This window comes from Lontra canadensis, unplaced genomic scaffold (assembly GCF_010015895.1).
Source record: "Lontra canadensis isolate GAN:19392208 unplaced genomic scaffold, GSC_riverotter_1.0 scaffold41, whole genome shotgun sequence".
NCBI lineage: Eukaryota > Metazoa > Chordata > Mammalia > Carnivora > Mustelidae > Lontra > Lontra canadensis.
The window spans coordinates 17,730,077-17,757,859 of NW_022631035.1; the positions used below are offsets into that span (position 1 = coordinate 17,730,077).

General features: G+C 52.9%; 4 protein-coding genes across 8 annotated transcripts in view; 2 read left to right on the forward strand and 2 right to left on the reverse strand.

Moving 5' to 3' along the window:
- Positions 1-4,803: 4,803 nt before the first annotated feature.
- GFAP (glial fibrillary acidic protein) lies at positions 4,804-13,749 on the forward strand. Of its 2 annotated transcripts, XM_032871013.1 has the most exons (10): positions 4,804-5,278; positions 6,195-6,255; positions 6,470-6,565; positions 7,283-7,444; positions 8,802-8,927; positions 9,114-9,334; positions 9,908-9,951; positions 10,317-10,436; positions 11,668-11,753; positions 12,413-13,749. In XM_032871013.1, exons 1-10 carry the CDS (start codon positions 4,818-4,820, stop codon positions 12,452-12,454), a joined length of 1,419 nt encoding a protein of 472 aa, XP_032726904.1. In that variant the 5' UTR covers positions 4,804-4,817; the 3' UTR covers positions 12,455-13,749. The 2 variants fall into 2 exon arrangements, with proteins under 2 accessions (XP_032726904.1, XP_032726905.1); XM_032871014.1 differs by lacking the exon at positions 10,317-10,436.
- An 864-nt stretch (positions 13,750-14,613) lies between these two features.
- Positions 14,614-16,272, reverse strand: FAM187A (family with sequence similarity 187 member A). The gene has a single exon (XM_032871062.1). The coding sequence runs from the start codon at positions 15,931-15,933 to the stop codon at positions 14,692-14,694; it is 1,242 nt and encodes a 413-aa protein (XP_032726953.1). The 5' UTR covers positions 15,934-16,272; the 3' UTR covers positions 14,614-14,691.
- A 49-nt stretch (positions 16,273-16,321) lies between these two features.
- Positions 16,322-20,113, reverse strand: CCDC103 (coiled-coil domain containing 103). Of its 4 annotated transcripts, none has more exons than XM_032871066.1 (4): positions 20,047-20,113; positions 18,849-19,000; positions 18,298-18,430; positions 16,322-17,398 (listed from the first exon to the last, which is right to left on the reverse strand). In XM_032871066.1, exons 2-4 carry the CDS (start codon positions 18,989-18,991, stop codon positions 16,946-16,948), a joined length of 729 nt encoding a protein of 242 aa, XP_032726957.1. In that variant the 5' UTR covers positions 18,992-19,000; positions 20,047-20,113; the 3' UTR covers positions 16,322-16,945. The 4 variants fall into 4 exon arrangements, with proteins under 4 accessions (XP_032726957.1, XP_032726955.1, XP_032726954.1 ...); XM_032871064.1 differs by having other exon boundaries at positions 19,963-20,065; XM_032871063.1 differs by having other exon boundaries at positions 19,831-20,065.
- A 184-nt stretch (positions 20,114-20,297) lies between these two features.
- EFTUD2 (elongation factor Tu GTP binding domain containing 2) overlaps positions 20,298-27,783 on the forward strand; it is a 41,469-nt gene continuing 33,983 nt past the window's right edge. The window contains exons 1-2 of the mRNA XM_032871015.1: positions 20,298-20,431; positions 23,318-23,426. Of these exons, the coding sequence (XP_032726906.1) occupies positions 23,322-23,426 (105 nt within the window). The 5' untranslated portion in view covers positions 20,298-20,431; positions 23,318-23,321. The remainder of the gene's footprint in view (positions 20,432-23,317; positions 23,427-27,783) is intronic.

Genomic DNA, 27,783 nt, shown 5'->3' on the forward strand with positions numbered 1-27,783 from the left:
CCCGCCTACAGCCCTTCCATCCTGTTGCCTGGCTCATCCTGTCCATTTGGAGGACCACTGGATTGGAAATAACGGGCTGCCCGCCAGCCCTCTCCTCCCACCAGGGACACATCTGGGCCCCCGCTTCTCACCCTCCCAGAGGGACGCAGTCAGGCAAGGAGACAGAGGGGAGCAGAGAGCAGAACAGATCAGGGAAAGCAATTAAAAAGCAGGTCTCAGGGTTAGAGGCTGGAAAGTGGGGGGCAGGCTGGGGCGCCCAGGAGGGTGGGAAGAGGGGGATTGGAGAGAAAGGACCCGCACTTATTAACTCCAGCACAGCAGCCTGCCGCCTTGGTGTGCAAGGTGAGCAAGCTGATACCTCCAACAACGCGCTGACCGAGGCCAGGAAGGAGGCAAGGGAAGGAGTCTTGGGAGGGGGGTTCATCTAGGAACCCTTCAACAGCCACAGGAGCTGGGTACTTCTCACCAGCAGAGCTGGCTCGGCACAGGCTGACAGATGATAGGAGAAGGGACAGACCCTGGCCTGAGGCAGCCCTTCTCCAGGCTGAGAGGGGGAAAGCCCCTGCCCTCGAGGAGCTTCCATCCGACAGTGAACCATGGGTGCTCACATCAGGGAGCCCCCACAGCAGAGAGGGTGTCCTGATGGACCCTATCCTTAGGGAGACTCCATTCTGATGGGAGGTCATAGGTCCTAACATCTGGAAGCCCCTATCCATGGGGCCCTTCTCCTGGGGAAGCTCAGGCTGAGGGACAGGAGAGACCCCCTCCCACGGGACATGATAACACATCAAGAACTTCTCAAACTGATGGAACTGTGGGCCTCAAGTCTATGGCTGGGGAAGGGCAAGGATGGAGGGACAGAGCCCCAGGGGAAGTCAGGGAGGTGAGAAAGCAGGCTGGAAGACAGCCTCTACTCTCAGTCTCCTCCAGGGCAGGTAGAGATGACCCATATGTGGTCCCTGGCAGACCCGAAGCCACGGGCAACTTGTGATCTGGGCGCGAATGGGGCCACCTCCCACCCTCTCTCCCTTGGCTGCTGCCACCTGTGTCCTGTCCACACTCCCAAGTAACGGTGCTGGGGAGATACCTATATGGTGTCCCTGTCCACCCCCAGTGGGGCCAACAAGACATGGCAGTGCCCAGGGACCGGCCCAGCCCCTGTCCCTCCAGGCCGGCCCCGTGGCTGACACAGAAATAAGTAAAGCATCGGGTAGGTGTTGTTAAATGCAAGCTGTGATTTGTCGAGCAACTTCTGTGTCCAGCTTTCCCTGAATTTATCCTCCCCTCTACCTTGGAAGTAAGTGTTGTGAGTCCCCATTTTACAGGTGTGAAAATGGAGACTCTGAGAAGTTCCTTAAGTCGTCCAAAATCATGGAGCAGCTGAATGGCCATGACCTCGCTCTCCTCTAGAGGGCGCTGTCATAGCAGTCAGAAGCAACGCTAGAGAGTACAAGGGATGATCCTTCTGGGTGATAGAAATCTGGGTTTTGGAAAGCAGGCTTGCGGCTTTGAGACCCGCTCCCTCCCCACTGCAGGACCCCGCTGCCGCTCGGACGCTGCCATCTAGTGGCCAGCAGGGCCTGGTTCCCTTCCTCAGGGAGGGGGCTCGTGTGGGAGGGGTGGACTCAGTAGTAGCCAAGGAGTCCGCCCCTTCGAGACTCCCAACTTCTCTTCCTCCTGCCCTCGCATGAGGACCACCATGCTGTGCCAGGCACCGGAACGGGGTGGGGGCCCTAGGGGAGCCAGTGGGCAGCAGTCTAGTGGCTTGAATCTAAGGCTGGCCTTAGATTTAGAAAACGCAGGCCACCCTCGCGGGTGCTTTGAAGCCCCTTACGGTACTGATCTGTCCCAAGAGGCAGCAGGACATCCTGGCGGATTCTCCCCACGCAGGGGAGGGGCGTGGAGGCAGGAGACCATCTGGTCTCCCTCTCAGCTTGAACTGGGTCGTGGCTTGGCTGAAGGTTCCGCCGAGAGACATCTGGGCATCCTCTCTCCAAGGCGGGCAGCTTTCTGTGGTCTGTGCAGAAGTCAGTCTAGGGATTGGTTGGGGCTTGGGACGTTGAGGCCCTCCGATTAGGGAACCAGGAGAGGAGAAGCCACATAAGGAGCCTGAGCCAGACCAGGAGGACGGGAGTAGTCAGAGGCTGGGAGCTGCGTCTGCCTGGGGCAACGGTGCAGCGTAGTGGGATCTAGAACAGAACCAGAGAGGGAGGGAGGGAGGGAGGCGCAGCAGGGGGTAGGAGTAGGAGTGGAGGGAGGGGGGCAGACAAATGTGTGTCTAACAGTAGGGCTTGGGTAAATTAATGCATACAGTGGAAAACCATGCAGCTGTTAAAATGATGATGTGGATAAATATTTATTGATATGGAAAGATGTTCACAACATATTGCTGAGTGAAAAAAACAAATTACAAAATAATTTGTACAGCATGAGCCCACTTGTAAAAAAAAAAAAGAATTTATATATGTGGGGGGAAATCTGGTCGTGTTTATCCCCAGGTGGTGAAATCATGGCTAATTAAATTTTTCATTTTGCTTATCTGTATTTTCTGATTTTTCTACCACGAATGTGTCATACAAAATAATGAAAGTTTGGCAAACAACCACGGCCATATCTGTCTACCTCTCTGGTTCTCGCGTGGACATCCGTGGATAGTTAAGGGCTGAGTGTGGGGAATGGGTCTAGGGTCAGATGGAGGTTGAGGGCGGAGCCAGGAAGCCTGGGTGACACAGGTCCAGGGAGGGGCCTCTCTCTGCAGCTGCCGCTGCTGAAATAAGCCTGGGACACACCACACAGGGACCCGTCACTGAGCCTCACTGACAAGCCTTTCCTGCTCTCGTTCCATCTCCCCCCTTCCCCAAGACTGCTTTACACTCTCTGTAACTACATTTCACTGGAACAAAGAGAGAAGCCTGCACAGTGTGACTTGCCCAATGAGCTAGATGGACAGCCACTCCTAGTCACAGAGATACTTGGGATGAGGGTTTGTCCCATCTTTTTCTTCTTTTAATGCCCCATGACTTTCGCAGCTCCTCCACTCATAGCAGGATCAAAAGTCATGGGACACCCCATCCCCAAGGGTCCCTTCCCCTTGTTACTGTCCAGGGTCAGCTGTGGCTGAAGACTTAAAGACCCTCACCTTCCCTCTCTGTGCTGGGATTCACCAGGGAAAACCTCGGCAGGCAGCCCATAACATGCCCAAATGGAGCGCGTCTCCCCAGTGTGGGGTAGGCGCTCAGGGGTGTGAGCTGGCTCTGGGAGCTGGGGAGGGGCAAGCAGCCAGGCCTTGTCTGAAGAGCTGGAGACCTGGCAGTGCCCAGCTGGCCGCCCCCACGGGCCTTCCTCTTGTGTCCACTGAATGACTCACCTTGGCACAGACACAATGGCCGGGGGTGGGCACAGAGCCTGCTCCCCACTGCACCCCAGCCCCCTCGGAGGCTTCCGAGAAGCTCTTTGAGCTGGGGGCTTGGGCTGTACTCTGCCTAATAGCCTGGCATCTTGGGATTAAAAACAGCACAGCCCCCTGGGGGCTGCCCTCTCCGTGTGGCGCCCTGACCAGTGGTGGAAAACAAGGCTCTATTCAGCAAGTGTCCAGGAGAAGGGATCAGAGGCCCAGGCATGGGCGGGGGGGGGGGGGGGGGGGGGGGGGGGGGGTCCCGAGGGCCCGGGGGGGGGGGGGGGGGGGGGGGCCGGGGAGAGGAGGGCTTCCCAGAAGTCCAAGGGCACAGAGAGGTGAGGGGCCTGGGGGAGGCTCTGGCCCCCAGTAGGATCAGAACACAAGGGAGGACAGATCTGAAGGGTCAGGCTACAGGATGTCGGCCCTGGGCTCCTAGTGTTGACCCAGTGGCTCCGGGGTTCCCAAACTGACCTGATCCCAGAGGGCTTTCCATCCTCTCAGCCTGATGCGTGGGAACTCAAAGGAGATAAATCTCCAGTGTGAAAGGGAGGTGAGGGGTAGCTGGGGAAACAGGGTGATGCGGGAACAAAGATGGGAGCAGGGACAGCCAGCTCATCCGTAAGTGTTTTTTGTGTGGCTGTCAGGGCCGGCTCCAGACGGGGATGCAGAGCGGCCAGGCAAGGGGTGAGGGAGCCCCGTGGGACTGAGGCAGGGGCTTATGTGTGGTCCAGGGAAAAGGTCAGGGAGTGCAGCACCCACCGCTCTGGCCCCCTCAAAGCTTCCCTATTCCTCCCTTCATTACCACCCCCCAACTGCTAGACAGAGGCCTCAACTGGCCCTCTAGACAAAGGGCTGGTGTCCAGTTGCAGCCCACAGCCCTAGACCTCCCGGGAAGGGAGAGCAGGCAGGAATGCTGGACGCCCATGTTCGGACCGAGGAGTCCAACAGTCTGCTGGGAATGGGGCTCAGCAGGAAACTGTAGCACAGGCCACTTTCTGAGAGGAGGGAACACATTTGTTCTTTGCAAGTTCCCAGCACTTAGCAGGAGGAGCGCTGTGATGGGGTCTAAGAGGTGGAAAGCAGCTCAGAGTTTATCTGATCCAGACCTTTCTTGGCCCATCTTCCCAGGGAAAGGGTCTCCTGGCCCAGTGGTTGCGGCCGCTGACCAAGCATCCAGCCCCAGGCACGGCCCATGAGGACCTCTGTTGGTGGCCAGGCTGGGGTCGCCCTGCCTCTGGGCACAGGGACCTCAGTGGGGTGAGATGAGCTTTCCCCATGGCCTAGCTGTGGCCCAGCCCCTCCCCCTCAGGCTATGCCAGTGGGCGTTGCCAGGGGCAGCCTGGGCAGCCTGGGCAGCTCCAGGCCAGCCCACGCCTCCATAAAGCCCTCACTTCCCAGGAGCGGCCAGAGCCCAGCCAGCATGGAGAGGAGACGGGTCGCCTCGGCCACTCGCCGCTCCTATGCCTCCTCCTTGGACGTAGTAGGGGGAGGCCTGGTCTCTGGCCGCCGGCTAGGGCCAGGCACCCGCCTCTCCCTGGCCAGGATGCCACTTCCACTCCCGGCCCGGGTGGACTTCTCCCTGGCCGGGGCTCTCAATACCGGCTTCAAGGAGACCCGGGCCAGTGAGCGGGCGGAGATGATGGAGCTCAATGACCGCTTTGCCAGCTACATCGAGAAGGTGCGCTTCCTGGAACAGCAGAACAAGGCCCTGGCCGCAGAGCTGAACCAGCTGCGGGCCAAGGAGCCCACCAAGCTGGCCGACGTCTACCAGGCTGAGTTGCGAGAGCTAAGGCTGAGGCTGGACCAGCTCACAGCCAGCAGCGCCCGGCTCGAGGTCGAGAGAGACAATCTGGCACAGGACCTGGGCACCCTGAGGCAGAAGTGAGGAGCGGGCCCGGGGAGAGGGACCTCATGAACAGGGGAGATGCCCCCGCACCCCAGCCCAGCCCCAGCGGGAGCCGCTGCAGACCTGCATGATCTTGGGCAGGGGACTTTGCCTCCATGATACTTGGCTCCACTGTTTCCCCGGCTCTGGGAGGATAGGGCTGTCCTTGCTCCCCGAGATAATGGGGGGGGACAGGGAGGAGGCCCAAAGTCTCAGGGGTCTGATTGCCAAGGAGCCAGAGTACTCTCAGCATCTCCACAGTGGGGAGAGCTGTGCAGGGAGAGTCAGGGACTCTATAAGCAGGGACCCCACAGGCAGGGTCTTCGCATTTCATTCACTGGGGGGCCTGATGGCCTTTTGGGTCCGTAGAGAGGAGGAATGGGAAGGGAAGATTGCTGTGCACCAGGGGCACGAGGCTCCAGGGGAGAGGAGGAGAGGGAAAGAGCAGGCAGGCCTGGCCTCGGAACACAGGTGATGCTGCCTGTCACCAGCTCATGACCCTGGTCAAGCCGCTTTGGCCTGAAGAGCTGTGAGGCAGGGATTCTAATAAAACTGTTTCCAAAGGTCAGAGGAGATCCCAGGGACGGCAGGTTTTGCTGAGCTGGCAGGGCACGCGTGTGTGCCCTCAAGGGTGGGAAGATGAGTGTGTTTGTGCATGCAACAGTGAGTGTGTGTTGGTGAAAGCTCTGGTGTGAGCAGGAGCAGGTGCACCAGCCTTGATAAAACACGTTAGTAATGAGCTAAAGCAAAGGCCCTTGTCTGCTCACCCTCCGGACTAGGGCTCCTGCCATTCCACTGGCTCTGGGCAGGGGGCAGGGGAGGGGTCTCTCTGGCAGCATCCTCCAGGGAGATTAGGGAGGGGTCCAAGATCCTCAGAAGAGCCTCACCCAGGGATGTGTTCCCCTACTCCAGGCTCCAAGATGAAACCAACCTGAGACTGGATGCTGAGAACAACCTGGCCACCTATCGACAGGTGTGGGGGGGGAGTCGGAGGGAGGGGAGAGGAGGGGAGGGGAGGGGAGGTGGGAGGTAAATGGTTGATGGCAGTTCACACAAACAGCCCCCAAGCCCAGCCCTCCAGAGCAATGTGCTGCTCTCCCCAGCCACAGAAGGAGGGATCAGACAAGGGTAAGGAGTGGGGAGGAGGAGTCGGGGGTCAGAGCAGCCTTTGCCCCTCCCTGCTCCAGGAGGCAGATGAAGCCACCCTAGCGCGCCTGGATCTGGAGAGGAAGATTGAGTCTCTAGAGGAGGAAATCCGGTTTTTGAGGAAGATCCATGAGGAGGTAAGGCCAACACAGAGATTGGAATGGATAGAGACAGAGAGGCTGAGCCTGAGAAATTCTTAGAGAGAGAGAAAGAAAATGAGAGAGACTGAAGGAGACAGACCTAGAGACAAGAGAGCACCCTCAGCCCCTGGTGAAATTCACACGGACACACCCCACTTACTAAGAATTATAATAGACCTTGTTGCCCCATTTTTTATTTCACTACAGCCTTGTGAGATAGGAACCCTTCTAGTATGACCTCTGTGAAACAGAGGAGGACATCGAAGCCCAGACAGGCTAAAGAACTTGCTGAGGTCACACATCTCTCTGATATCACCCCTACTGCCACCTGTCTTCATTTAAATGAAAGCCATTCATTTTAAAAAGACACCACTGAGCTCTCTGACTTCAGATTATGGATTCCGAGTCCATGGTATGGTAGAATCTGGGAACCCACAGACACACCCACACCACAGGGACTCGGTCACTCACAAGAACACAGGCACACTTTCAGGGATCCTGCCTGGCCAAACCTGGGAGGAGGACACTGAGGCCCCCAAACTACCCTCTGCTCCCCTAGACTGGGCCATGCCCTTTCCTCTAACCAGGACTGCCCCGTTTCCCTTAGCCAATGTCGGTGTCCAAGGGGCAGCCAGACAAGGGCGTAAAACCGTGGGGAAACCCCAGGGGCAGCTTGGGCCCCCAGCTGGCCATCCCTTCTCTCATTCTGGCCAGGAGGTACAGGAGCTCCAGGAGCAGCTGGCCCGGCAGCAGGTCCACGTGGAGCTGGATGTGGCCAAGCCAGACCTCACGGCGGCCCTGCGAGAGATCCGCACGCAGTATGAGGCCATGGCGTCCAGCAACATGCACGAGGCCGAGGAGTGGTACCGGTCCAAGGTAGCCCTGACTGTGGGCCAGTAGGCAGTCCTGCTGGCTCCATACCAGAGAACTGGGGAGCAAGGGAGGAGGAAGCTGGGAGAGAATCCTCTCCGGGTAACTGACTGTCACTAGAGAAATGAGGTGGCTTGCCCAGGGTCACACAGGCACCATTACTTCCAATAAGTATTTCTTTTCTTTTCTGTTTTTTAAAGATTTTATTTATTTTAGAGATAGAGAGCGTGAGCAGGGGGAGGAGCCAAAGGGGAGGGAGACAGAGGGAGAAAGAGTCTCAGACTCCCGCTGAGCATGGAGCCCCAGGCAGGGCTCCATCTCACCATCCTGAGCTTGTGACCTGAGCCGAAACCAAGAGCTGGATGCTTAAGCGAATGAGCCAACCAGGCATTCCCCCAATAAGTAGTTCTTATTACTATTATTATTGTTGTTACTATTACTGTTATTATTAGCCAACATTGTTGCGTGCCAGGCCTTGAGCTTTACGTGCATTATCTTACTTACTTACTCTGAAGAAAGTACTGTTCTTTGACAGATGAGAGAACTGAAGTCCAGAGAGGTTAACGAGTTTGCCCAAAGTCACACAGCTCGTCAATGGTAGAGCCGGATGTCTAACCCCAGTCATTGCTCTTGGGAGCCTGCATTCCTGATGCCTCTGCTGTCTGTGTCCCGGGTTACTGAGCAACTACTGTGTGCCAGCACTGCTGGTGTCCAGAGACCTGTCCCACCCGGGGGACGTGATGTGCACCCAAATACGGTGTCTAGAGAGAACATTGCTGGGCAGAGTTTATACAGATGCAATGAGGGGGACAGGGAGGGTATCATAGAAGGGAGGGCCTTGGGGCTAGGCAGGCCTGGCAACCAAAGAACAAGAAGAGGGAAGGGGCATTTGGAGTGCAAGAAAGCACAGGGCAAGGCCCAGAGGTGCCAGCCCAGGGCAAAGTGAGTGGCAGAAGCTGGCGATGGCTCCAAGCATGTCAAGGCTGGGTGGAGCCGTGAGAGCTTCACTGCAAGCTGGGGAGAGAGAAGGATCAGAACCCAGGGTACTGCTCTCCAGAACGCCCCGGCCACCATGAGAGAGGCCAGGGTTCAGGCTCCTGGATGGTGCAGGGGATTCCGGGTCTGGGCTCTGCGGCAAACATCATTTGGTCCTTCATTCCCTACCCAGGCACTGTGCTAGGTGCTAGAGACGTGGCAGGGGCCCTCCTGTACCCTCTGCCCAGGGGTCCCAGGCCTGGGGAGACCTGGACACCAAGCCTGGGGTCCTGCCCATCTCCCTGAATTCCTAGAGACCCACTGGCCCACACAGCTCCCGCGATGTGGGGCCCAGCCGCCCCTCAGCATAGGACCCTCTCCCCCCTAGTTTGCCGACCTGAATGATGCCGCTGCCCGCAACGCCGAGCTGCTCCGCCAGGCCAAGCACGAGGCCAACGACTACCGTCGCCAGCTGCAGGCCCTGACCTGTGACCTGGAGTCCTTGCGGGGCACGGTGAGCACCAGCAGGGCCACCAGCGGGGCAGAGGGGACCCAGGTGCACCCCACAAGCCAGGGACGGGACCGGGACTGAGGGCGGGGGCTCTGAAAACTTACTTGGGGGGGCAGCGGGGAGACTGGGGATGGGCCAGGACGGGCAGTGTGACCCCGCGCTGAGGCACCTGTCCACTCCATCCTACAGAATGAGTCCCTGGAGAGGCAGATGCGGGAGCAGGAGGAGCGCCACGCACGGGAGGCGGCGAGTTACCAGGAGGCGCTGGCCCGGCTGGAGGAGGAGGGGCAGAGCCTCAAAGACGAGATGGCCCGCCATCTGCAGGAGTACCAGGACTTGCTAAACATCAAGCTGGCCCTGGACATAGAGATCGCCACATACAGGAAGCTGCTGGAGGGCGAGGAGAACCGGTGAGCTGCAAAGCCCCACCCCCACCCACCACCCCGTGGCCCTGCAGTGTCCTCCCTGCTGTCCCTCCCTGGAGTCTCCTTTCTCCCTTTAGGGACTGTCATAATTCGCCTGTGTCCCACCCCCTCCTATCTCAGTGCTCAGCACGATGCTTGCCTAACACACAGTAGGTAGCCAATAAATGGTCAAGAAATGAATGGATTCGAGTCAAGCAATGTTGACGAGGCCACAGGGTGAGGACTTGGGTCACCCCCCAAACTAAGAGGCTCACGCCCCACCCTCCCAATGAAGACTGGACTTCTTTTCCCGACCCGTCTCTTTCGGTCTTGGAACTTTTCCTCCCACTTCCTCCTCCCCCTGCCAACCTCCAGGCCTCCACTCTTTCAAATAGACTTTCCCCCTAGCGAATAACACCCAAGCCCCTTGCAGACTCCTGCAGCCCCAGGGAGCATGTTGGTGGCTGGAGAAAGCCAGGAGATGGGCCTTGAGGCTGTCATGCTAACCCCGGACCAGGGCCTAGCTCCAGGGATGTCCCTGGGCAGCGCGGTCACTCTTCTGCCTTCGCTGTCTTGCAGCATCACCATTCCCGTGCAGACCTTCTCCAACCTGCAGATCCGAGGTCAGTAGAGCAGGGCCTTGTGGGCAAGGGGTTGGATTCCTGCCCTCTCCCCCAGGTGGGCTGCTACTCTGGCCTGGGGCTAAGGACCAGGGCAAAGAGGTCCAGTCCAGGGGTCTCCTTGGGATCTTCATAATTCACCGCAGAACTTCCAGCCAGAACACAGCAGCCCAGGGCATTCCAGGTGGGGCTTGTGGCTGCTCTTGTCCTGCGCCCCATTCCCTACCCCTGCACCCCCTCCTACAGCAGAACTGGGCAAAGGTCTCAGCCTCTGCCCTGTCTGCAGATCCCTCAGCAGGCTCTTCCCATCCGAGTGTTTTATGTTTTTGTTTTTGTTTTTGTTTTTTTTTAACTGCTTGTCACTACAGGGGGCAAAAGCACCAAAGAAGGGGAAAGTCACCAGGTCACAAGACATCTCAAAAGCCTCACAATACAAGTTATACCAATACAGGCTCACCAGGTTGTAAATGGAGCCCCGCCGGCTCTCGGTTAGCAGCCTGCCCCTCAGACTCTCAGACATGGTGCTTTTCTTGTTTTCCCCGCCCTCCTGGGCTCCTTCCTCCCAAGTTTCCCTAAAGGGCCAAGCTTGTGTCATTTCCCCAGCGACCTCAGTGCACAGCCCAGAATGTGGCACAGGGTAAATGTAGGCTAAACTAGCCGAGCTGGCGGCTGTTCAAAGTGGTATGTCCTCTGGTGCTCGAAGGAGATGCTCTGGGGCCTCTGGGCAGGTGCCAGCCTCTGCCTCACCTCTTCCCATCCCTGGGAGGGCCCCTGGGGTCTTGCCGTGCCTGGTGGCTGGGTTCTCTGCTCAATTCTTCTGTCCCCGAGGCTCCGCGGCTCAGCTCAGTGCTGATTCAGCCCACAGGATTATTTCCCCCTGGACCGCTGCTCTTGCAGTGAATAAAGTTTTATGCTCCCTGCTCTTAATTTTAAATATTAGTGAGTGTGACATGTTACATTTTTCTCTCGGGGGCGCCAGGGAGCTAAATTACTTCTTACTTGGATGTGGCCTTCAGATGATTCTTATCTAAAGGGGGAAAAAAAAAACCCTACTTCTGCTCTAGAAATTGAAGAAGCTATACATGGCTTAGGGGCCAAGTTCAGGATCAGAAGTTTAATCAGGCAGAGCAGGAGGAGGGAATACTGCCAAGTGCCAAACAGTAAAGGGTCGGTAGGGCCCAGAGAAGTGGCAGAGAGGAGGGAAGGAGGGACAGGGGAACAGGAGAGGGACCCACGTGTATTGGACACTAATACGTGCTAGGCACTGAACATCTATGATCGGAGTGAACGGACTTTGCTCCCACGTAGAGAAGTAGACGCCATCATCCCCATTTTGCAGATAGGAAACCGAGGCTGGGACAGGTAGATTAACTTTCCTATAGCCTATGGCTGAGCTGAGACTTGAGCTCTGGCCTGCCTGATTTCAAAGCCCGTGTGCTCCTTCCTTAGCCCAGCTCTGGGGTGTCAGAAGGCCAGGGGGCAGATGAGAGCTTGCAGAGGGATGGAAATACAGCCAGACCAGGAAAATGGGCAAAGCACTAGATGGAGCGGTCAGGTCTTGTCTAGCACCATGGGGATTTGGGGGTCTAGGCCCTCTCTGCCTGGTTGGATAGACTTTCAGTCCCCATCACTGTGGGTTTCATGGGGAATCTGGGTGGGGGGAGGATGTTTGGTGGCTCAGGAGCCAACAGAAGACCTCTCCTGTCTCCGTGCCTGCAGAAACCAGCCTGGACACCAAGTCCGTGTCAGAAGGCCACCTCAAGAGGAACATCGTGGTAAAGACTGTGGAGATGCGGGACGGAGAGGTAAGGGGAGAAGACGTGAAATTCTGGCCCTGGCAAGCCTGGGCTGCCTCCAGGAATTTTTGAGGGCAGGCTTTGGAAGAAAGCCTAAACTGGCACACAGAAGGTTCTCAGTCACTCGGAAGAGCTTCCGGGGAGGCTCTGGAAGAGGGGAAGGACCCTGGATGTAATTCAGTTCCCTATCCCCTCCACTGGCGGATCCAGGGAACCTGGGTGTGGAGGCCACCGGCTGGAGTCCTGATTCGGACTTTCTCCCTGAAAGCCCGCAGGCTCCCCCAGCACCAGGCCTGGGGAGAGAGAGAAAGAAAATTAACGTTAGTAGCTTTCACTCCCAACTTTCAATTTCTGGCTTGATAAAAGGAACCAGCAGGAGGAATAAGAAGGGGGGGGATTTGACATAAGCCCTCCCCGTCACACCCACGACAGTCCTAGCCAAACTTACATCAGCTCGCCACGTGCTAGGCAGGGTGCTAAAGGCTCACTAGTGTTACCTCATTTCCTGGCTGCTTCGAGGAAGGAGTCCTGGTTACTCTCATAGAAAAAAAAAAAAAAGACCCAGGAAGTCTGGGGATTTCTCCAAGGTCACAAGACCTGGCAGAGGTGGGCCTGGTGTCTGTGTGAGCCCTTGACTAGTGTGCTGTGTGTTTTTCTGTCCCCTGCAGGTCATTAAGGAGTCCAAGCAGGAGCACAAGGACGTGATGTGAGGCAGGACCCAGCTGGTGGCCCCACAGTGGGCCTGAGCAGATGGGATTGTTGCCGCCTCCTCTGATAGCGGAGTTCCCCAGACCCGAGTTCCCACCCGCCCCGACTGCTCCCCTCATCCCTCCACCTCTAAACCAGCTTGCTGCCCTAGACTCCGTGGGTACTAGACCTGCAGACAGCACCTACCTACACCCAGTAACTCCAGCTAACGAGGCACCCAACCCAAAGGTGCAGCCTGGAGGGGCGTGGCCAGCAGCTGGGGTTAGAACTGGGAGAAGTTGGGGAGGGCCTGGGACCCCATAAATCGCCCTCCACATCCCTAATCTCCATTGTCATGGCAACTGTTGCCAGAGCCGGAGGTCCCTGGGGGTAACTGGGAAGTGGGCCTTCGAGTTTCCTAGGGCTGCTGGAGGACAACAGAGACTCTGAGACAGGAAGGGGAACTCCCCATAGGCAAGATAGCCCTGGCCAGAGGTTTCTTCTTCTAGACTGACCCTGAACAGTCTGAGAGTGGGCAGTGACATCCCACCACTTGGGAGTAGTCCCTAGACAGAATGCCTGTCCTGCCCGGATCCCCAAGGGGCCTCCTGAGTGTCGATTCAAGTGTCTCAGTCCCACTGAGCTGACATGGGGGCACACTGTGGGCATGCCACGGGCGTGTTGGAGTGTGGTTCTCAGCACTTGGGGGATCTATAGTGTAAGTGGAGAGGGAAGGGGTGCTGGGAAGGAGTAGATGGGGGCTGCCTGGCCCCTAGGTTGGATACAGAGAGAGGTCAAGCCCAGGAGTCCTCCTTCCATAAGGTTGGAGGGGAGGCATGTGGAGATGGTGGAGGAAGCAGCTGGGAGGACGCCGGACATCAGAGCTGGGGGTTATGGGCAATCAGGTGCCCCTGGCCTGTGGGTCTTGGGAGCCAAGGAAGTGACTCATCTTCTTAACGTTGCTAAAACAGGACAGAGGGGCTGCTGTCCCCAGGACACGCTTTGTCCCATTTCTAAAGGCCCCTTCCTTGCTGCATAACCCCTCCATCCAGGCCTCGGAGCCACCGTAGCTGCTGCCTCGAGACCCCAGCAAACACGGCTAGGTGAAGCCACCGCCATACATGTGACATTCTCCACCCTACGATGACCTGCTGCTTTTCCCTAACCAAGGGCCCTTGTGGTTCCCCTCCTACTCAAATACAAAATGTACCCTCGTATTGTACGTAGCACTCTATTTTACCATTCGGGAAGTGGAGGCACGAGCAGAGTGAAGGCTCTGGTTTGTGCTCTGCTTTTCGGTGGAAAGACCGTGGGGGACAGGCACTATCTGTGCCCAGGACTCTCTGTGCCCAGAAGTAGGTTGAAAGGGCCCACTCCAGGGTCCCCCTCGCCCCTCTAAAGCCAGAGAAATGAGAGTCCCTCCCTCTTTCCGAGTCCTGGTGCCCTTTTCCCCTCTCTCCCTCCTGCCATCCACTGCTGCTAACCTTCAGGGCACTACCGCAGCCTTTACTCACTAAGGTAAATAAAGACAATTGCCATGGCCTTCACCAGAGTGGACACTGATCTGTTCAGGAGAGGCTGGGGCTGGGGAGAGGGCAGGAAGTAGCCTTGGACAAGACTCAACTTGCTTACTGCTGATCGTCTTGGGACCCCAAACCCTGCAGTGGCAGCCACCGGACAGATCCCAACTCCAACCCTGCTCCACATGGCACCCCAGTGCCCTCCACTCGGCCCCTCTTCTCACTCACCTCCCAGCTCTGGGGAAAGCCCTGACTTTGACTTCCCCTTTTCTCACCCATTTTCCCTGTTCTGGTCTTTACCTTTACTCCCAAACCCGTATTCCAGAGACGAGGACATATTCTAGGCTCCCCCATTCCCTCTTCCTTTCCCTGCTGCCCCCAATTCAACCAGCAACCACTTGGCAATCCTCCAAGGCAGAAAATAAAAGCACCCCAAACACTATTCCAACATCAAAAAGGCCATTTCATAAATATCAGCTTTACTTCTTCCTTCTCTGAGCATGAAGTTGGAAGAGACACATTCTGGCTCCTTCTGTACTGGCCTCCGTCCCCCATCTCTCGTCTGCCTCGGGCTTCTCCACCTGCCAGGAGCAGGTTGTAACTAACATATTTACACACACACACACACACACACACACACACACACACCCTTGATGCACAGCTCAGCCAGAGGCATCCGGGATCACTTAACAAACACATCTGAGCCCAACTGGTCTTCCAAGCCGGGAAGAGGAGGGGACCTAGGGAGAGTAGTTGGGCCAACAGCGAGATAAGTAACAGCAGCAGCGACAGAGGTGAATGGTGACAAAGACGGCCGTGATGACCAAGTAGCCTATCAGGGTGAGCTGCACGGCGGAGCGAGTCTCAGGGTCTGAGAATGAGACCCGGTTCTGGCCTCGGGCTGTGACACCCAGCCGCAAGCCGGCGACCCTCACGCCCTGCCGCCAGCAGTAGTAGATGCCCCGGTCACTGAGCTGGGTGAAGCGGATGTGGAGGTGGTTGCCGTGGTCGATGAACACCCGCATGGACCGGTTGACACCTCTCAGGTACTGCGTGCGGTAGAAGTACTGGCGGTCCTTGTCCCAGGCCACGGCATGCTCTGGCCGGGCCCCGGGGCAGGAGATAATGAGTCCTTGGCCCAGCCTCTGCTGGTGGAACTGGATGGGCACCTGAGGCAGCCAGGGCCGGCTGCCCACCTTGGACACGTAGCTGAGGATGGCCACCAAGCCCTCACGAACTTCCTTTTTCTCGCAGGGCACCACGCAGCTCTGCACCAGGAGCTCGGGCGTGTGCTCCCTGGCCTGGGCCCGAAGCTTCTCCGGCACCGCCTGTGAGCCACAGGACACCACGTCGGGCAGGGTCCTGCGGTAGCGCGGGGACAGACCCGGGCTCTGCAGGTAGCACAGGCCAATCCGCCACTGCTCCCCTCGCACCCCACAGCGGTCGCACGGGGTCCACTCCCAGAAGGTGGTGAAGATGTGCAGGTTCCCGTGGTGCTCGTCTGCGAACGGCTCCTGGCCCTGGTCCTTGAAGGTGGCCACCATGTCCTCCCCGCTTTGGACGTCCACGTCGTAGGCATAAAAGTAGTCCCCCTTGCGGGTGCCGCAGAAATACAAGCCCGAGTCCTCGGGCTGCGCCCGGAAAACCAGGAGGCTGAACATGCGGATGCTGAAGCGAACCAGCATGTCGCTGCCCACGCTCACCTGGGACTCCTCTGTCAGCACCCGCCCATCGAAGTCCGTGAGCACTCTGGTGTGGTCGCTGCCCAGGTGCTTCTGATAGTACCAGACCACGGTGGACACCTCCTCAGGCTTGCAGTGGCAGGGAAGCTCGAAGCTCATGTCTGCCAGGTAGGCTGCGTTGTCAAACATCAGAAAGGCTGGGCAGGGGGTCCGCTGGAAAATATTCTCCTGCTCCACAATTTCGAAGGCCTGGAGGCTCCCCCACACCCACAGGAGCACAGTGGTGTGGGCGAGGTTCATGCCCACAAGAGGCAAAAGTCAGAGGGGGCGGGGCAAAACCAAGGCACTCAAGGCCTACGGGGTTTCTAGAAATCCCTGCCAGAAGCGGGTAGTCTCTAGGAGAAAGGACTGAGCAGCCAGGAGAGGAGTAAGAATCTGCTGGGGAAGCGGCCAAAGGCAAGGCAAGTTTATTCCCAGCTGATGTACAAGATGCCCTTCTCGTGTTCTAGATGCGATCTTGAGGGAAAGACCATTCTAGAACCTGGCCCTCTCTCCCCTTTCTAGAACACTGGCACTCACCCAAGAATGGGTCAGGGGAAACCGGAATGAGGAGCAAGGGCACAGGTGCTAGAACAGGCAAATCTTGCCTTCATGCTTTATTTAGGCCCTGCCTGACTGCTTGGTGGAAAGGTCTTCCCTTTGGGCAATCCAGGAGTTGAAGAAGACTCTCCTGCCTGCACGTCTGGCCATTTGAAGCCTGGGAGGCTGGCCTGACCCAAGCTGATGGCTTGGGGCTTTCCCAGGCCCAGCCTACATAGGAATTCAGCCCCCAAGGAAAATACTGGACCTTGATGAGGTAGCATTTGATTATTTGCTGATTAATGTCCATTCATTGATTTGGGGTATTCTTGTTAAGAGCTATGGAGATCAGTATTTGTTTACCACGGAAGATTAATGATTTTCTTTTCTTTTTAAGTAGAGGATTTAACTGGTATAGCCAGCATTTGGTTGGGCACACACTCATCTCTCAGGGCTGCAGGCTAGAGGCTTGGCAGACTCTAAGGGTGGGAAGCAAACCTCATTCAAGTTCTTGGGCCCTTGACCATTGTGCTGCTCTACATAGATCAGAATACTGAGCCTCCAAGGTGGCTGGAGAAGTGGGGAAGATTCGATTCCTGCATATCCTCTGTAAATTCCAAGTTGAGAAGGGAATTCGGGGTGGGCACTCATTACAGTCCTGCGCAGCCCCCAGGACAACAAGCAAAAAATTCTTCCAGTGGTCACTGGGGGCCTCTGCAGGTAACTGGCCCTGTCAATCCACCTGGTACAGCGCTAGCAGCTCCTGCAGGAGACTCTCCTCCTCCTGGAGCTCACCAGCCTGCTCCTCCAGACCCCGCTCCTTCTGGCTGAGCCCCTCCTCTGTGGGCCCGGGAGCACTCATGGCCTGCAGCTTCTGAAACAGGCCTCTGCAGCTCTCTCTCTCTGCGGGGCTCAGCAAGCTCAGGTTCAGGGCGAAGCGCCCAGTGCCCGCCAGGCTGTGCAGGATCCCTAGCACCACTAACCGGTCGGCTGGCCTCACCTGATCAGCCAGTGCCACCAGCAGCTCCCCTAGAAGTCCAAACCCCACGTCCGTCTGGAAGAGGTGACCCAGCTTTGGACCTCCGAGCTGCAGCAGGGCCTCATAGCGCTCTGGCCCGCTCTGCAAGTGCCGCCGCCAATCACGGTAGAACTCTGCGGAGGTCTCAGGCTGGAAAAGTGTTTTCTCCTGGATCACAAAGAAGGAAAGAAAGTCCCAAGCTCTTCCAGCTGCTCTGCGGCAGTGAGAGAGTGACAGTGAGGGGAGCCTGTGGGTTTTTGTCTTAGCTGTAGTGTTGCTCTCTGAGCCCTGGGTAGGATGTGGTCCCTGTGGGCCTGTTTTCCAGATCAGGGAACTGGGAAGGGACAAGGAGGGAGGGGGCCCCAAGGAACCCAGGCCACGATTTGAGACTCTCAGTTGCACCAGGATTTTCCACTGATGAACGTGAACACAGTCCTGCTCTGTGAGAGTAAGTCAGGCTTTACTCTGAGCAGGGCACAGGGGATGGTTGGAAGTCTCAGAAAGAGAAAAAGGAATTCAAGGTGAGTGTTAAAAATCTGACAGGCAGGGCGCCTGGCTGGCTCAGTGCGTTAAGCCTCTGCTTTCAGCTCAGGTCATGATCTCAGGGTCCCGGGATCTAGCCCAGCACCAGGCTCTCTGCTCAGCAGGGAGCCTGCTCCCCGCCCCTGCCCCCCCTCCCCCCGCCTACTTGTGATCTCTGTCGGTCAAATAAACAAATAAATCTTTTTTAAAAAGTCTGGTGGGCTGGACCTCTCTCCCAACACTGACACAGAGGATTACACTATATACCATATAACATGGGGGCAGAGCACCTTAAATCTGATCCGAGAGTGCAAGCCAAAGTCTGAGTGAAGAAGACCAGCCTAGCCCATTTTTCTGACTCGTTCGGCCCAGTTTAACTCACCCTCACCATCTGCTGGTTGCTTTTCTCTCTCAGATGGGAGGCAGAAACCTGCCTCTGTTGGTTTAACATGAGAAAGAAGGAAGAAGTATGTGTTGTAAGAAAACAGGATTGGAGGTTTAGGACGGAGGATCCTACTGGGCGGAGGAGGCTGGGCCTCCCCTACCTGGGAGATTTCAGTGGCCTCATCCTGAGAGGTCTCTCTCTGAGTAGCATGACAGTTCCAGGCCACAGTCCTCTTCCCTCCTATCTTGTCCTTCCGCTCCAGTGGCTTCAGATGTGATGCAAGGACAATCCCCCTGTGGGCAAAGGAAAGAGATCGGAGGATAGACTTCATGCTATGAAGTGGGTGTGGCTGTGAGGTGGCTGCACTTTGCATGTTAGAGGTGAAACTTCCAGCAAGCCAATAGGACAGCAACAGCAATGGCATCAATGGCTGACCATATTGAGCACCTCCCATGGTGCCAGACACTGTGCTCAACATCTTACATGTAACAATTTACTCAACTGTAACAATAATCGTTCTCTTCTACAGATGAGAAATAGAGGCTCAGAGAGGTTAAACAACTTGCATGAGACCACACAGGTAGGTCCAGGACTGAGCCCAAAATTATCTGACTTCCAAGCACATGCTCTTATCCACTACAGTTCACCAAAAACAGGAGCGTCTGAGAAAAACTGCATTAAGCTGAAAAAAAAAAATTGCATTACGCCAACCTGAACTCCTCATAGGAAGCCACCCTCTGTTCCACGGCCCGTAACTTGGCAGCATTCTCCCGTTTGTATTTCTCATCAGCAGTGAGTGCAGCCTGTAGCTCTTTCTCCAAAGCCTTGAAGTCAATGATGTCATTCCTTTCCATGGCCTGTCTCTAGGAAGGCAAAGGGAATGGACATCAGTGGAAGATCAATATCGGGGGAGGAGGATGCGTCTGTACTCTTTGCCAGCCTACAGAATGACCCCAAAGTGCTCTGGATAACTTTCTACTTATCTTGGAGGGTGTTAAAACGATCTAGTCCTCTACTTTACAGACAGGAGCTGAGTTTGTCGCACAGTGAGGACTTGCTTAAGATTTGCCACTGAAAATAGAATACAGAGTTCTGACTTTCAGTTTGGAGCCCTGTCTTAATTTTGTTCTCTGCCTCCAGAAGTATTTTAATTTTGGTGCTTCTGCTGAGGACACATTTGGATCTCAGAATTCAGTATGCAGTCCCTTCACTCTTCCATATGGGCTCACTCCATACCAAGTGACAGAGGACCTCCCACAAAAGAAGAACTATTGTGAAGTATACTCCTGAGCCCAGGGATAACATTTCACCCATCATTCAGTGTTTTCAATGGGGAAAGATACTTTTCACCCAAACCAGATGCAATGACTAAATAAGAAATCAAGCAAAAGTGGCAGTGGAAGGGGTTTAGGGATCTCCGTTCCCAAATCCCTCGGTCCAGACCAGGTCTGGCTCACAGGTCTGTAGGTTCTTGAGCAACCTCTTTAGTTCTGCCACTGTACTTCTGCACCCTCTGCGTATGTGAGGCTGATTGATCCGTTCTACAGGGAAATCATCTGTATGAGTGCTAGTGAGGGCTCTGGTATTTACTTCCTGTGAGACCTCCCTGAACCTCGGACTTTTGGCGCGCTGAGCTAGAGTTTGTGGCCAGCCGTAGGGCAGGGAAGCAGGAGGTCTGCGACCATCCCCATACCTTTTCCCTCCACCCCGGCGTGGGTGAACGAACACCGAGAAAGGGGCGGGGCAGGCCAGGGACTGAACTCAGGTGTCCCGAATCCTGTCCAGTTCTGAGCCCTCCCCAGATTGAAGAGAGAGAACAACTAACCCTTCCGCCCCCCAGCACCTCACCCCAGGACCTCAGGCCTAGGTTTCCTTGCTTTCTTTAGGAATACTTAGACGAGAACCGCACAGCTCAGCATAGACCACGCCCAGCAGCTGTGGTTGCTCAGCAACTGCTCAAACAGCCTGACCACGTGATCGTCCCGAAGGCCCCCCCCCCCCTTTCAAGGTGGCTCCGAAGCGCCTGACCAGATTCTTGCCTCCTAAGGCCTCGGTCTTTTTGGAGCAGCCCACGCCTTGGTTTGAGGGCCCACGACCCCACGTCGCCGGTGTCTGCATCCGTGGTTGGCATTCCTCCCAGCCGGTCCTCAGGCAGAGGGCTGTCCTCAGGGCAGAAACGCGACGGCAGCGTCTGCGGGGTCCTTCCTGACGGCGGGCGCAGCGGTGCGGCGGCGTGTGGCGGAAGCGCGGTCTCCGGCGGCGGACTTGGAGCTTTAGGCTGAGCGGGCCCGCAGGTGAGCTGGCGCGGGTCAGCGGCGGGAGAAAGTTGCTCCGGGTAGGATGGGAAATTAAATGATGTCAGATCTGGAAAAGACGTTGTAGGTTTTCTGTCGCCTTTCACGTTACGGATGGGTAAACTGAAACGTGGAGCGGGAAAGGGAATGGAAGACTCTCCCCCCCACCACCACCCACAGCACATATCTCGATTCCAGGGTTCCCTCACTGTCGACCATCCATAAAATCCCTTCCCTGGACAGTGGTCGTTGTCTTACTCCCTCTTCCATCTGTGCCTTCTTCACCCCTTCTCTACTAAGCTCCCTCCGTCCTTACTGTGTATTCGTTTGAGAGCCGGTGTTATAGCGGGAAGCTGCAGTGAGGTTTGGTGACTAGTTTTGTGCAACTGTGGGCAAGTCAGCTATCTTCTCTGTGCCTTGTAGGAGCCATTCACTCATTCAACAAAAAATTATCGAGGTTTCGTTTTGTGCCAGCACAGTTCTAAGAGAAAAAAAAATCCTTTGCTTAAATTGTAGCTGGGGAGATGATAGTGAAAGTAACGTGAATAGATATATGTGAGCGAGGGACTAGTACTACTACCAATAAAGTAATAATAAAACCGTTAAAGTGGGGGGGTTGGAGAGTGTGATGGGAGGACTGTTTTATGGTGACATTCTCAGAAGTGACGTTTTAGTAGGGACCTGAGTGAAATGATAGAACAAGGTATAAATATCCAAGGGAAGAGCATTTCAGAAAAGAGTTTCAAGTGCAGCGGCCCTGGAGCAGAAATGAGCTTGATTTGTTCTATAAGCAGCCTTTTATAAAAATGTGTGCAGGCACGTCATGGATCTTGGAAGAATGAAATGAGCACAGATGTGGTAGCTCTTGGGAAATAAAAAGAATCCCTAATATGAAAGTTTCCATTATAATTTACATTTAATTACAAGGCCCTGGAGCCAGTCCTTTACTTGGATAAATACAGCTATCTCAAAATTAAATATTCTGTTCAATTAACATCCAGTTCCTGCTTATGCAAGGCTCTATGTTGGGCATTAGCAGGAAGGCACAAGGAGCACAGGGTTCCTGTATTCAAGAATGGCCAAAAAATAATGCTTGTTGACATTTATTGAGCTGAGAACTGTGATAAGTTGTTTACACAGACTATTTTGTTTAAGCCTGAAAACTTTATGCAATGGGGATTACTCGCTCCGTTTTCCAGTTGAGGAAATAGATTTGGAGAAGTGAAGTAATTAACCTGAAAGTACCTTGTATAAGTGACAAAGTTAGGATTCAAGTCTAGGCCTTTCAACCCCAGAGCCCTAACCCTTACACGACTTCTGGTTTGTTGTTTATTAGTTATAAACTGTAGGGTTATTGGGGGAGGGTTATTAGTAGTTAACTGCCATTTAAGGCAGAATTAAATGCTGATTAAGGTATGAAAGGCTATAGCAGTGTAGGGGAATGAGAAATTGAGGATCTAGAAAAGCTTGAAGGAAGTGACATTTGAATTTTTACTTTGGATAGAATTTCAGTAATTGAAGTGGAGAAAACCCACAGAATACTTAAAAATTACAAAGAGAAAACAAATAACTTTATATTGGAAAAGCCTGGCAGATACTACCATAATCAAGTAATTTAATTAACATCACCACTAATGGGGCAGATTAAAATCATGTACCACCTGATAGGAGATGTACTGAAAAGAACACCGCATTACTTCTGAGATATCCCTGCCAAAAATGTAAAACCTGACTCCAATCATGAGGAAACAGACATACCCAAATTGAGGGACATTTTGCAAAAATCAGTCTCCTGTAATCTTCAAAAGCGTCAGGTCGTAAAAGCCAAGGAGAGACTGAGGAGCTGTTCCTGAGTGCAGGAGACTAAACACATGACCGTTAAATGGAAACATGTGATCCTGGATTGGAACCTGTGCTGTGCAGGACATTATTAGAACACTTTGTTCTAAGGGCACCTCGGTGGCTCCGCCAGTTAAGTGTCCAACTCTTGATCTCAGCTCAGGTCTTGATATCAAGGTCATGAGTTCAAGCCTCGTGTTGGGCTCCACACTGGGCATGCAGAACTTACTTTAAAAAAAAAAAAAGAAGAAGAAAGAAGTTTGTTCTAGTAATGGAGGTCTGTGGATTAGGTGGTAGTAACATGTCACTATTAATTTTCTGATTTTGATTGTCATATTGTGGTTATGTGGGAAAATGTCCTGGTTTGTAGGAGTCACACTAAAGCAGGGGTTGGCAAACCTACTACCAAGGGCCAGATAGTAAATATTTTAGGCTTTGTGGGCCATATGGTCTCAGTTACAACTACTCAACTTTGCTGTTACAGTGTGCAAGCAGCCACAGACATTATAAATGAATGAACCTGGCTGTGTTCCAATAAAGCTGTTTTTTTAGACGCTGAAATTTGAATTTTATATAATTCGCACATATCATGAAATATTCTTTTGATATTTTTCAACTACTTAAAAATGTAAAAGGCATTTCTAGCTTGGGGGCTGTGTGAAAACAGGCAGCAGGCCGTGTTGGCCCCAGGCCATAGTTTGCCAACTCCTGCATTCAAGTATTAGGAGGTGATGAAGCGCTGTGTCAGCAACTATCCTTGAGTCATTTAGGAAAAAGAAAAATATTTGTGCTACTTTGCAACTTTCTGGTATTAAGTGAAAAAATTTTTTAGTACTATATAAGAGTGGGAGAAGAGAATGTAAACAGGTAGAACCATGAGGACGGTAAAGTACAGAGCTTTGGGAGGAGCCGCCAGTAGGTTGGTCTAACTGGAAAGGAGATGTGTTGAAGGGATATGGTCTGCCATAAGGTTAGAAATGTGGGGCCGTGTTGTGGAGGCCTTGGTTACCTCGCCGGAATCTAACGCTTCTTTTCCTTGAATTTTAGCATCATGGATACCGACTTGTATGATGAGTTTGGGAATTACATTGGGCCAGAGCTTGATTCTGATGAAGATGATGATGAATTGGGCAGAGAGACCAAAGATCTTGATGAGGTAAAACAAATATATTTCTGTTTTCATCTCTCTCTTTTAAAAAAAAAAATTAAAAAGACACTGTATCCTCTGTGCTCCCATAATATCCTGTGTACATCTCTCACATTGTACCTTTTAAATATATGACTTATTGGGGTTTTATTCTGCCCGTACGAAGCTTAGCTACTGAAGGTCCTAAAGGGGATAAGGTAGTTTCATGCATGGGGTGGTTTTATTTATTTTTATTTTTTTATATTTTAAAGATTTTGTTTATTTGACAGAGGCAGACACAGCAAAAGAAGGAGCACAAGCATGGAGAATGGGAGAGGGTGAAACAGGCTTCCCTCCGAGCAGGGAGCCCAGTGTGGGGCTCAATCACACCCAGGACCCTGGGATCATGACCTGAACTGAAGGCAGATGCTTAGCAACCCACCCAGGCTCGTTTTTATAATACAAGCTCTGGTTCACAGCAATAGCTCTCCTTCCGTTTACCTGAAGTTTTTTTTTGACAGTTATGAGTAATACCAACTTAGAAGAGGTAGTCCGTTTTTCCAAATGCAACTGCACTGACAACTTCCTCATAAGCTTAGGTTTTGAAAGGTGAATGAAAACAATAGAAAGGGAAGAGACAGGGGTCCCTGGGTGGCTCAGTCGCTTAACCATTTACCTTCAGCTCAGGTCATGATCCCAGGGTCCTGGGATGGACCTGCATCCAGCTCCCTGCTCGGTGGGGAGTCTGCTTCTCCCTCTGCCCCTCCCCACTCATGCTCACACTGTCTCCCTCTCTCTCTAATTAAAAAAAAAAAAAAAAAAAAAAAGAGGGGAAGGATGGTACAGATTCTCACGACTCCCTTCGGGAGAGCTATGGAGGATGAGTCCAGAGTGGTCTGAGGCTTGCAGAAGACATCAGAGGTTAGCAGTGTTCAGAACAAGATGGACAAAAAGTAGATGGCCCACTGCTGATCAGTGAGGTGTGAGACTAATAGGACGGCAGGAAGGCAGAACCAAAGTCCTGGCTGCTGTCTGCTCATTTAGGGAAAATGTCCTTCAAATTAGAAAAAATAGAATAAACATTGGAAGTAGAACATTGAAGGTGAGGTAAAAAGAGAGCATCTTGAAGCTTTAGGTGTGTTCGAGTCTTCATGCCCAGATGAATTATTTCCTGGGTCGGCCTGGTGGGGGAGACCTGGCAGAGGTAAGCCGAGAGAGCCATTGTGGTCATCTTTAGTAAACTGGGGAATGGCTGTGGTGCTAGCAAGTGAATCAGGCAGCTTTTCTACTTTTCAAAGATGGAGATATGGCACTACGTTTCCAGAAACTACCGACTAGTGGGGTGCCTGGGTGGCTCAGTTGTTAAGCATCTGCCTTCAGCTCAGGTCATGATCCCAGGGTCCTGCGATCAAGCCCCACTTCGGGCTCCCTGCTTAGCCAGAGGCCTGCTTTTCCCTCTCCCACTCCCCTTGCTCATGTTCCCTCTCTTGCTGTGTCTCTCTCTGTCAAATAGATAAATAAAATCTTAAAGAAAGAAACTACCAACTAGTATGTGTAATGTATACCCACGGTAAAAATGATGGAAGGAATTTTAAAACAAATGATTGTTGAAGTCTTAGGAAGCTCATATGAGTTTTATAAAAATTATTTTCTCAATATAATTACTAGATTGAGATACAGGTCAAGGGTATGCTGTTGATATTATATATATTGATTTGAGCAAGGCATTTAAAGTTTTTAATTCTTTTTATAAACCAGGTTTTTCTTTTTTTTTTTTTTTTTAAAGATTTTATTTATTTATTTGACAGACAGAGATCACAAGTAGGCAGAGAAGCAGGCAGAGAGAGATGGGAGGAAACAGACTCTCTGCTGAACAGAGAGCCTGATTCGGGGCTCGATCCCAGGACCTGGGATCATGACCTGAGCTAAAGGCAGAGGCTTTAACCCACTGAGCCACCCAGGCGCCCCACCAGGTTTTTCTTTTTAAAAATATTTTAAAGAGGTACTTTTCATTTTATAAGCAATTTGTGAATACTTTTCATGCAGTTCGAATAGATAGAAAGTCTTCTTGGTCCTTATTCCAGTTCACTTTTCCTAAGGTAATCACTGTAACTCACGATGTCCCTTTGAAAAGAATATGGGTTGGGTCATAATAAGGTTAGGAGAGGTCACAGCTGATAGAACTGTGAGACCTAAAGAGTGTTGATTAATGGATCACCACCAGAGGTGACATGCCCCAGTCATCCATGCTTGGTTCCATTCTTTTCAACCTTTTTATCAATGGCTTAGGTGAAGATAGGGGAGTTTATAAAATTCACACAGAGATCCTGCTTCCTCCTCTCTCTCTCTCTTCCTACTTGTGATCTCTGTCAAATAAATAAATATTTTTTTTTAAGATTTTATTTATTTATTTGACAGACACAGATTACAAGTAGGCAGAGAGGCAGGCAGAGAGAGAGGGAGAAGCAGGCTCTCTGCTGAGCAGAGAGCCCAACGCGGGGCTCGATCCCAGGACCCTGGGATCATGACCTGAGCCGAAGGCAGAGGCTTTAACCCACTGAGCCACCCAGGCGCCCCATAAATAAAATCTTAAAAAAAAAAAAAAAATTCACACATGACATAAGCTAACACACTGGATAAAAAACTCTAAATTCAAAGTGATCTCGACATACTTGAATTCCAGGCTAAGTAAATAAATAAATTCATTCATTAAATATTTGTAATCGGGGCATCTGGGTGGCTCAGTGGGTTAAAGCCTCTGTCTTCGGCGCAGGTCATGATACCTGGGTCCTGGGATGGATCCCCACATTGGGCTCTCTGCTCAGCGGGGAGCCTCCTTCCTCCTCTCTCTCTCTCTCTCTCTCTGCCTGCCTGCCTCTCCGCCTGCTTGTGATCTCTCTCTCTGTCAAATAAATAAATAAAATCTTTAAAAATAAATAAATAAATAAATAGATAGATAGATAGATATTTGCAATCACTTACATTTGTAATCCCTGTATCCAAGGAATCACGATATTGAGAGCCAAGGCACTATCTCTGCCCTCCAGGAACGTACTGCTCACCAGGGGAGATGAAGTACAAAAAAAATTTAAGTATAAAGCAGGGAAGGACAAGTACCATTTAGATTATTTTATCTTACTTTATTATTTTTTTTAAGATTTTATTTTTTTTAAAGATTTTATTTATTTATTTGACAGAGAGAGATCACAAGTAGGCAGAAAGGCAGGCATAGAGAGAGGGGGAAGCAGGCTCCCTGCTGAGCAGAGAGCCTGATGCGGGGCTCAATCCTAGGACCCTGGGATCATGAACCGAGTGGAAGGCAGAGACTTAACCCACTGAGCCACCCAGGCGCCCCAAGATTTTATTTTTAAGTAATTTCCACACCCAACGTGGGACTCAAAATCCTAAGGCAAGAGTTGTGTGCTCCACCAGCTGAGCCAGCCAGGTGCCCCATTCAGATCATTTTAACTATTACTGTAGTAATAGCTAGTAAGGGGGGAATCATTCTCGGCTGATGTGACCGAGAAAGTATCTTGAGGGAGTGACATTCCCAGTGGAGCTGAAGACTGAGTAGACATCTATAGGGAGAGGAAGTGGAGTGAGTGATTAGTGGTTGCCTTCGTTTTGGGGCATGGAATTGGGGAGTGATGGCCAAAGGGTACAGGATTTCTTTTTAGGGTGACAGTCTGACATTGTGGTGATGGCTGCACAGTTCGGAATGTACTAAAAACCACTGAATTGTGCCTTGAATATGGGTGAATTGTGTGGCATGTGAATTCTATTTTACTAAAGCTGGTAAAAAAAGATACCTGTAAAGGAAAAGGACTGCTTGGGCCCTGTGTGAACGTTTTCACCTCAGTACCGAGTGTTGAGTTCATCCCACTCTGGTTCCTGCTCCTCGGTATTGTCACTAGTGCAGGGTTCTGCTCTTGTGTAGTTAACTTATTAATGCCTTTGTATTTCCTTCTCACGAATTACTGTTGTAGCGTGTGTGTGTGTCTTTTTGTGTGTATGAGCTACCAAATGTGAACGATTGCGTTGTTGATATAAGTAGTGTAAGGGGTCAGCTTGTCTGCCTCATTCTGCTTCTCACGTTTGCCACCCAGCCTTGGCAAGTGATGCGGTTTAAGGTCCATCTCTGGTGCCGCATGTCTGTCTGGTCTGGCATCTGACTGCTGCTCGGTCATCCCTGGTGTGCAGTACTCTCTCAGCGATGGGCACAGGGTGACCTGCCACCACTGTCGCCTTCCCTCACGGCAAATAACACTGCAGTGGATGGATGTTTGCAGATACGTCCCTTCTGCACCACATGAAAACGTCTTTGAGTTATATTCCCAAAAGCAGAGTTGCTGATCACAGGGTCGTGTCCATGTTTAATGTGTTTATA

Bases quoted from the DNA above. Each gene is read 5' to 3' on its own strand.
- GFAP (XM_032871013.1), top strand. From the start codon at position 4,818: ATGGAGAGGAGACGGGTCGCCTCGGCCACTCGCCGCTCCTATGCCTCC. The intron at 5,279-6,194 runs GTGAGGAGCGGG...CCCCTACTCCAG, and splicing joins CTGGGCACCCTGAGGCAGAA to GCTCCAAGATGAAACCAACC. The intron at 8,928-9,113 runs GTGAGCACCAGC...TCCATCCTACAG, and splicing joins TGGAGTCCTTGCGGGGCACG to AATGAGTCCCTGGAGAGGCA.
- FAM187A (XM_032871062.1), bottom strand. From the start codon at position 15,933: ATGAACCTCGCCCACACCACTGTGCTCCTGTGGGTGTGGGGGAGCCTC.
- CCDC103 (XM_032871066.1), bottom strand. From the start codon at position 18,991: ATGGAAAGGAATGACATCATTGACTTCAAGGCTTTGGAGAAAGAGCTA. The intron at 18,431-18,848 runs GTTGGCGTAATG...CTTTGCCCACAG, and splicing joins GCTTCCTATGAGGAGTTCAG to GGGGATTGTCCTTGCATCAC. The intron at 17,399-18,297 runs GTAGGGGAGGCC...TTTGTGATCCAG, and splicing joins AGGCCACTGAAATCTCCCAG to GAGAAAACACTTTTCCAGCC.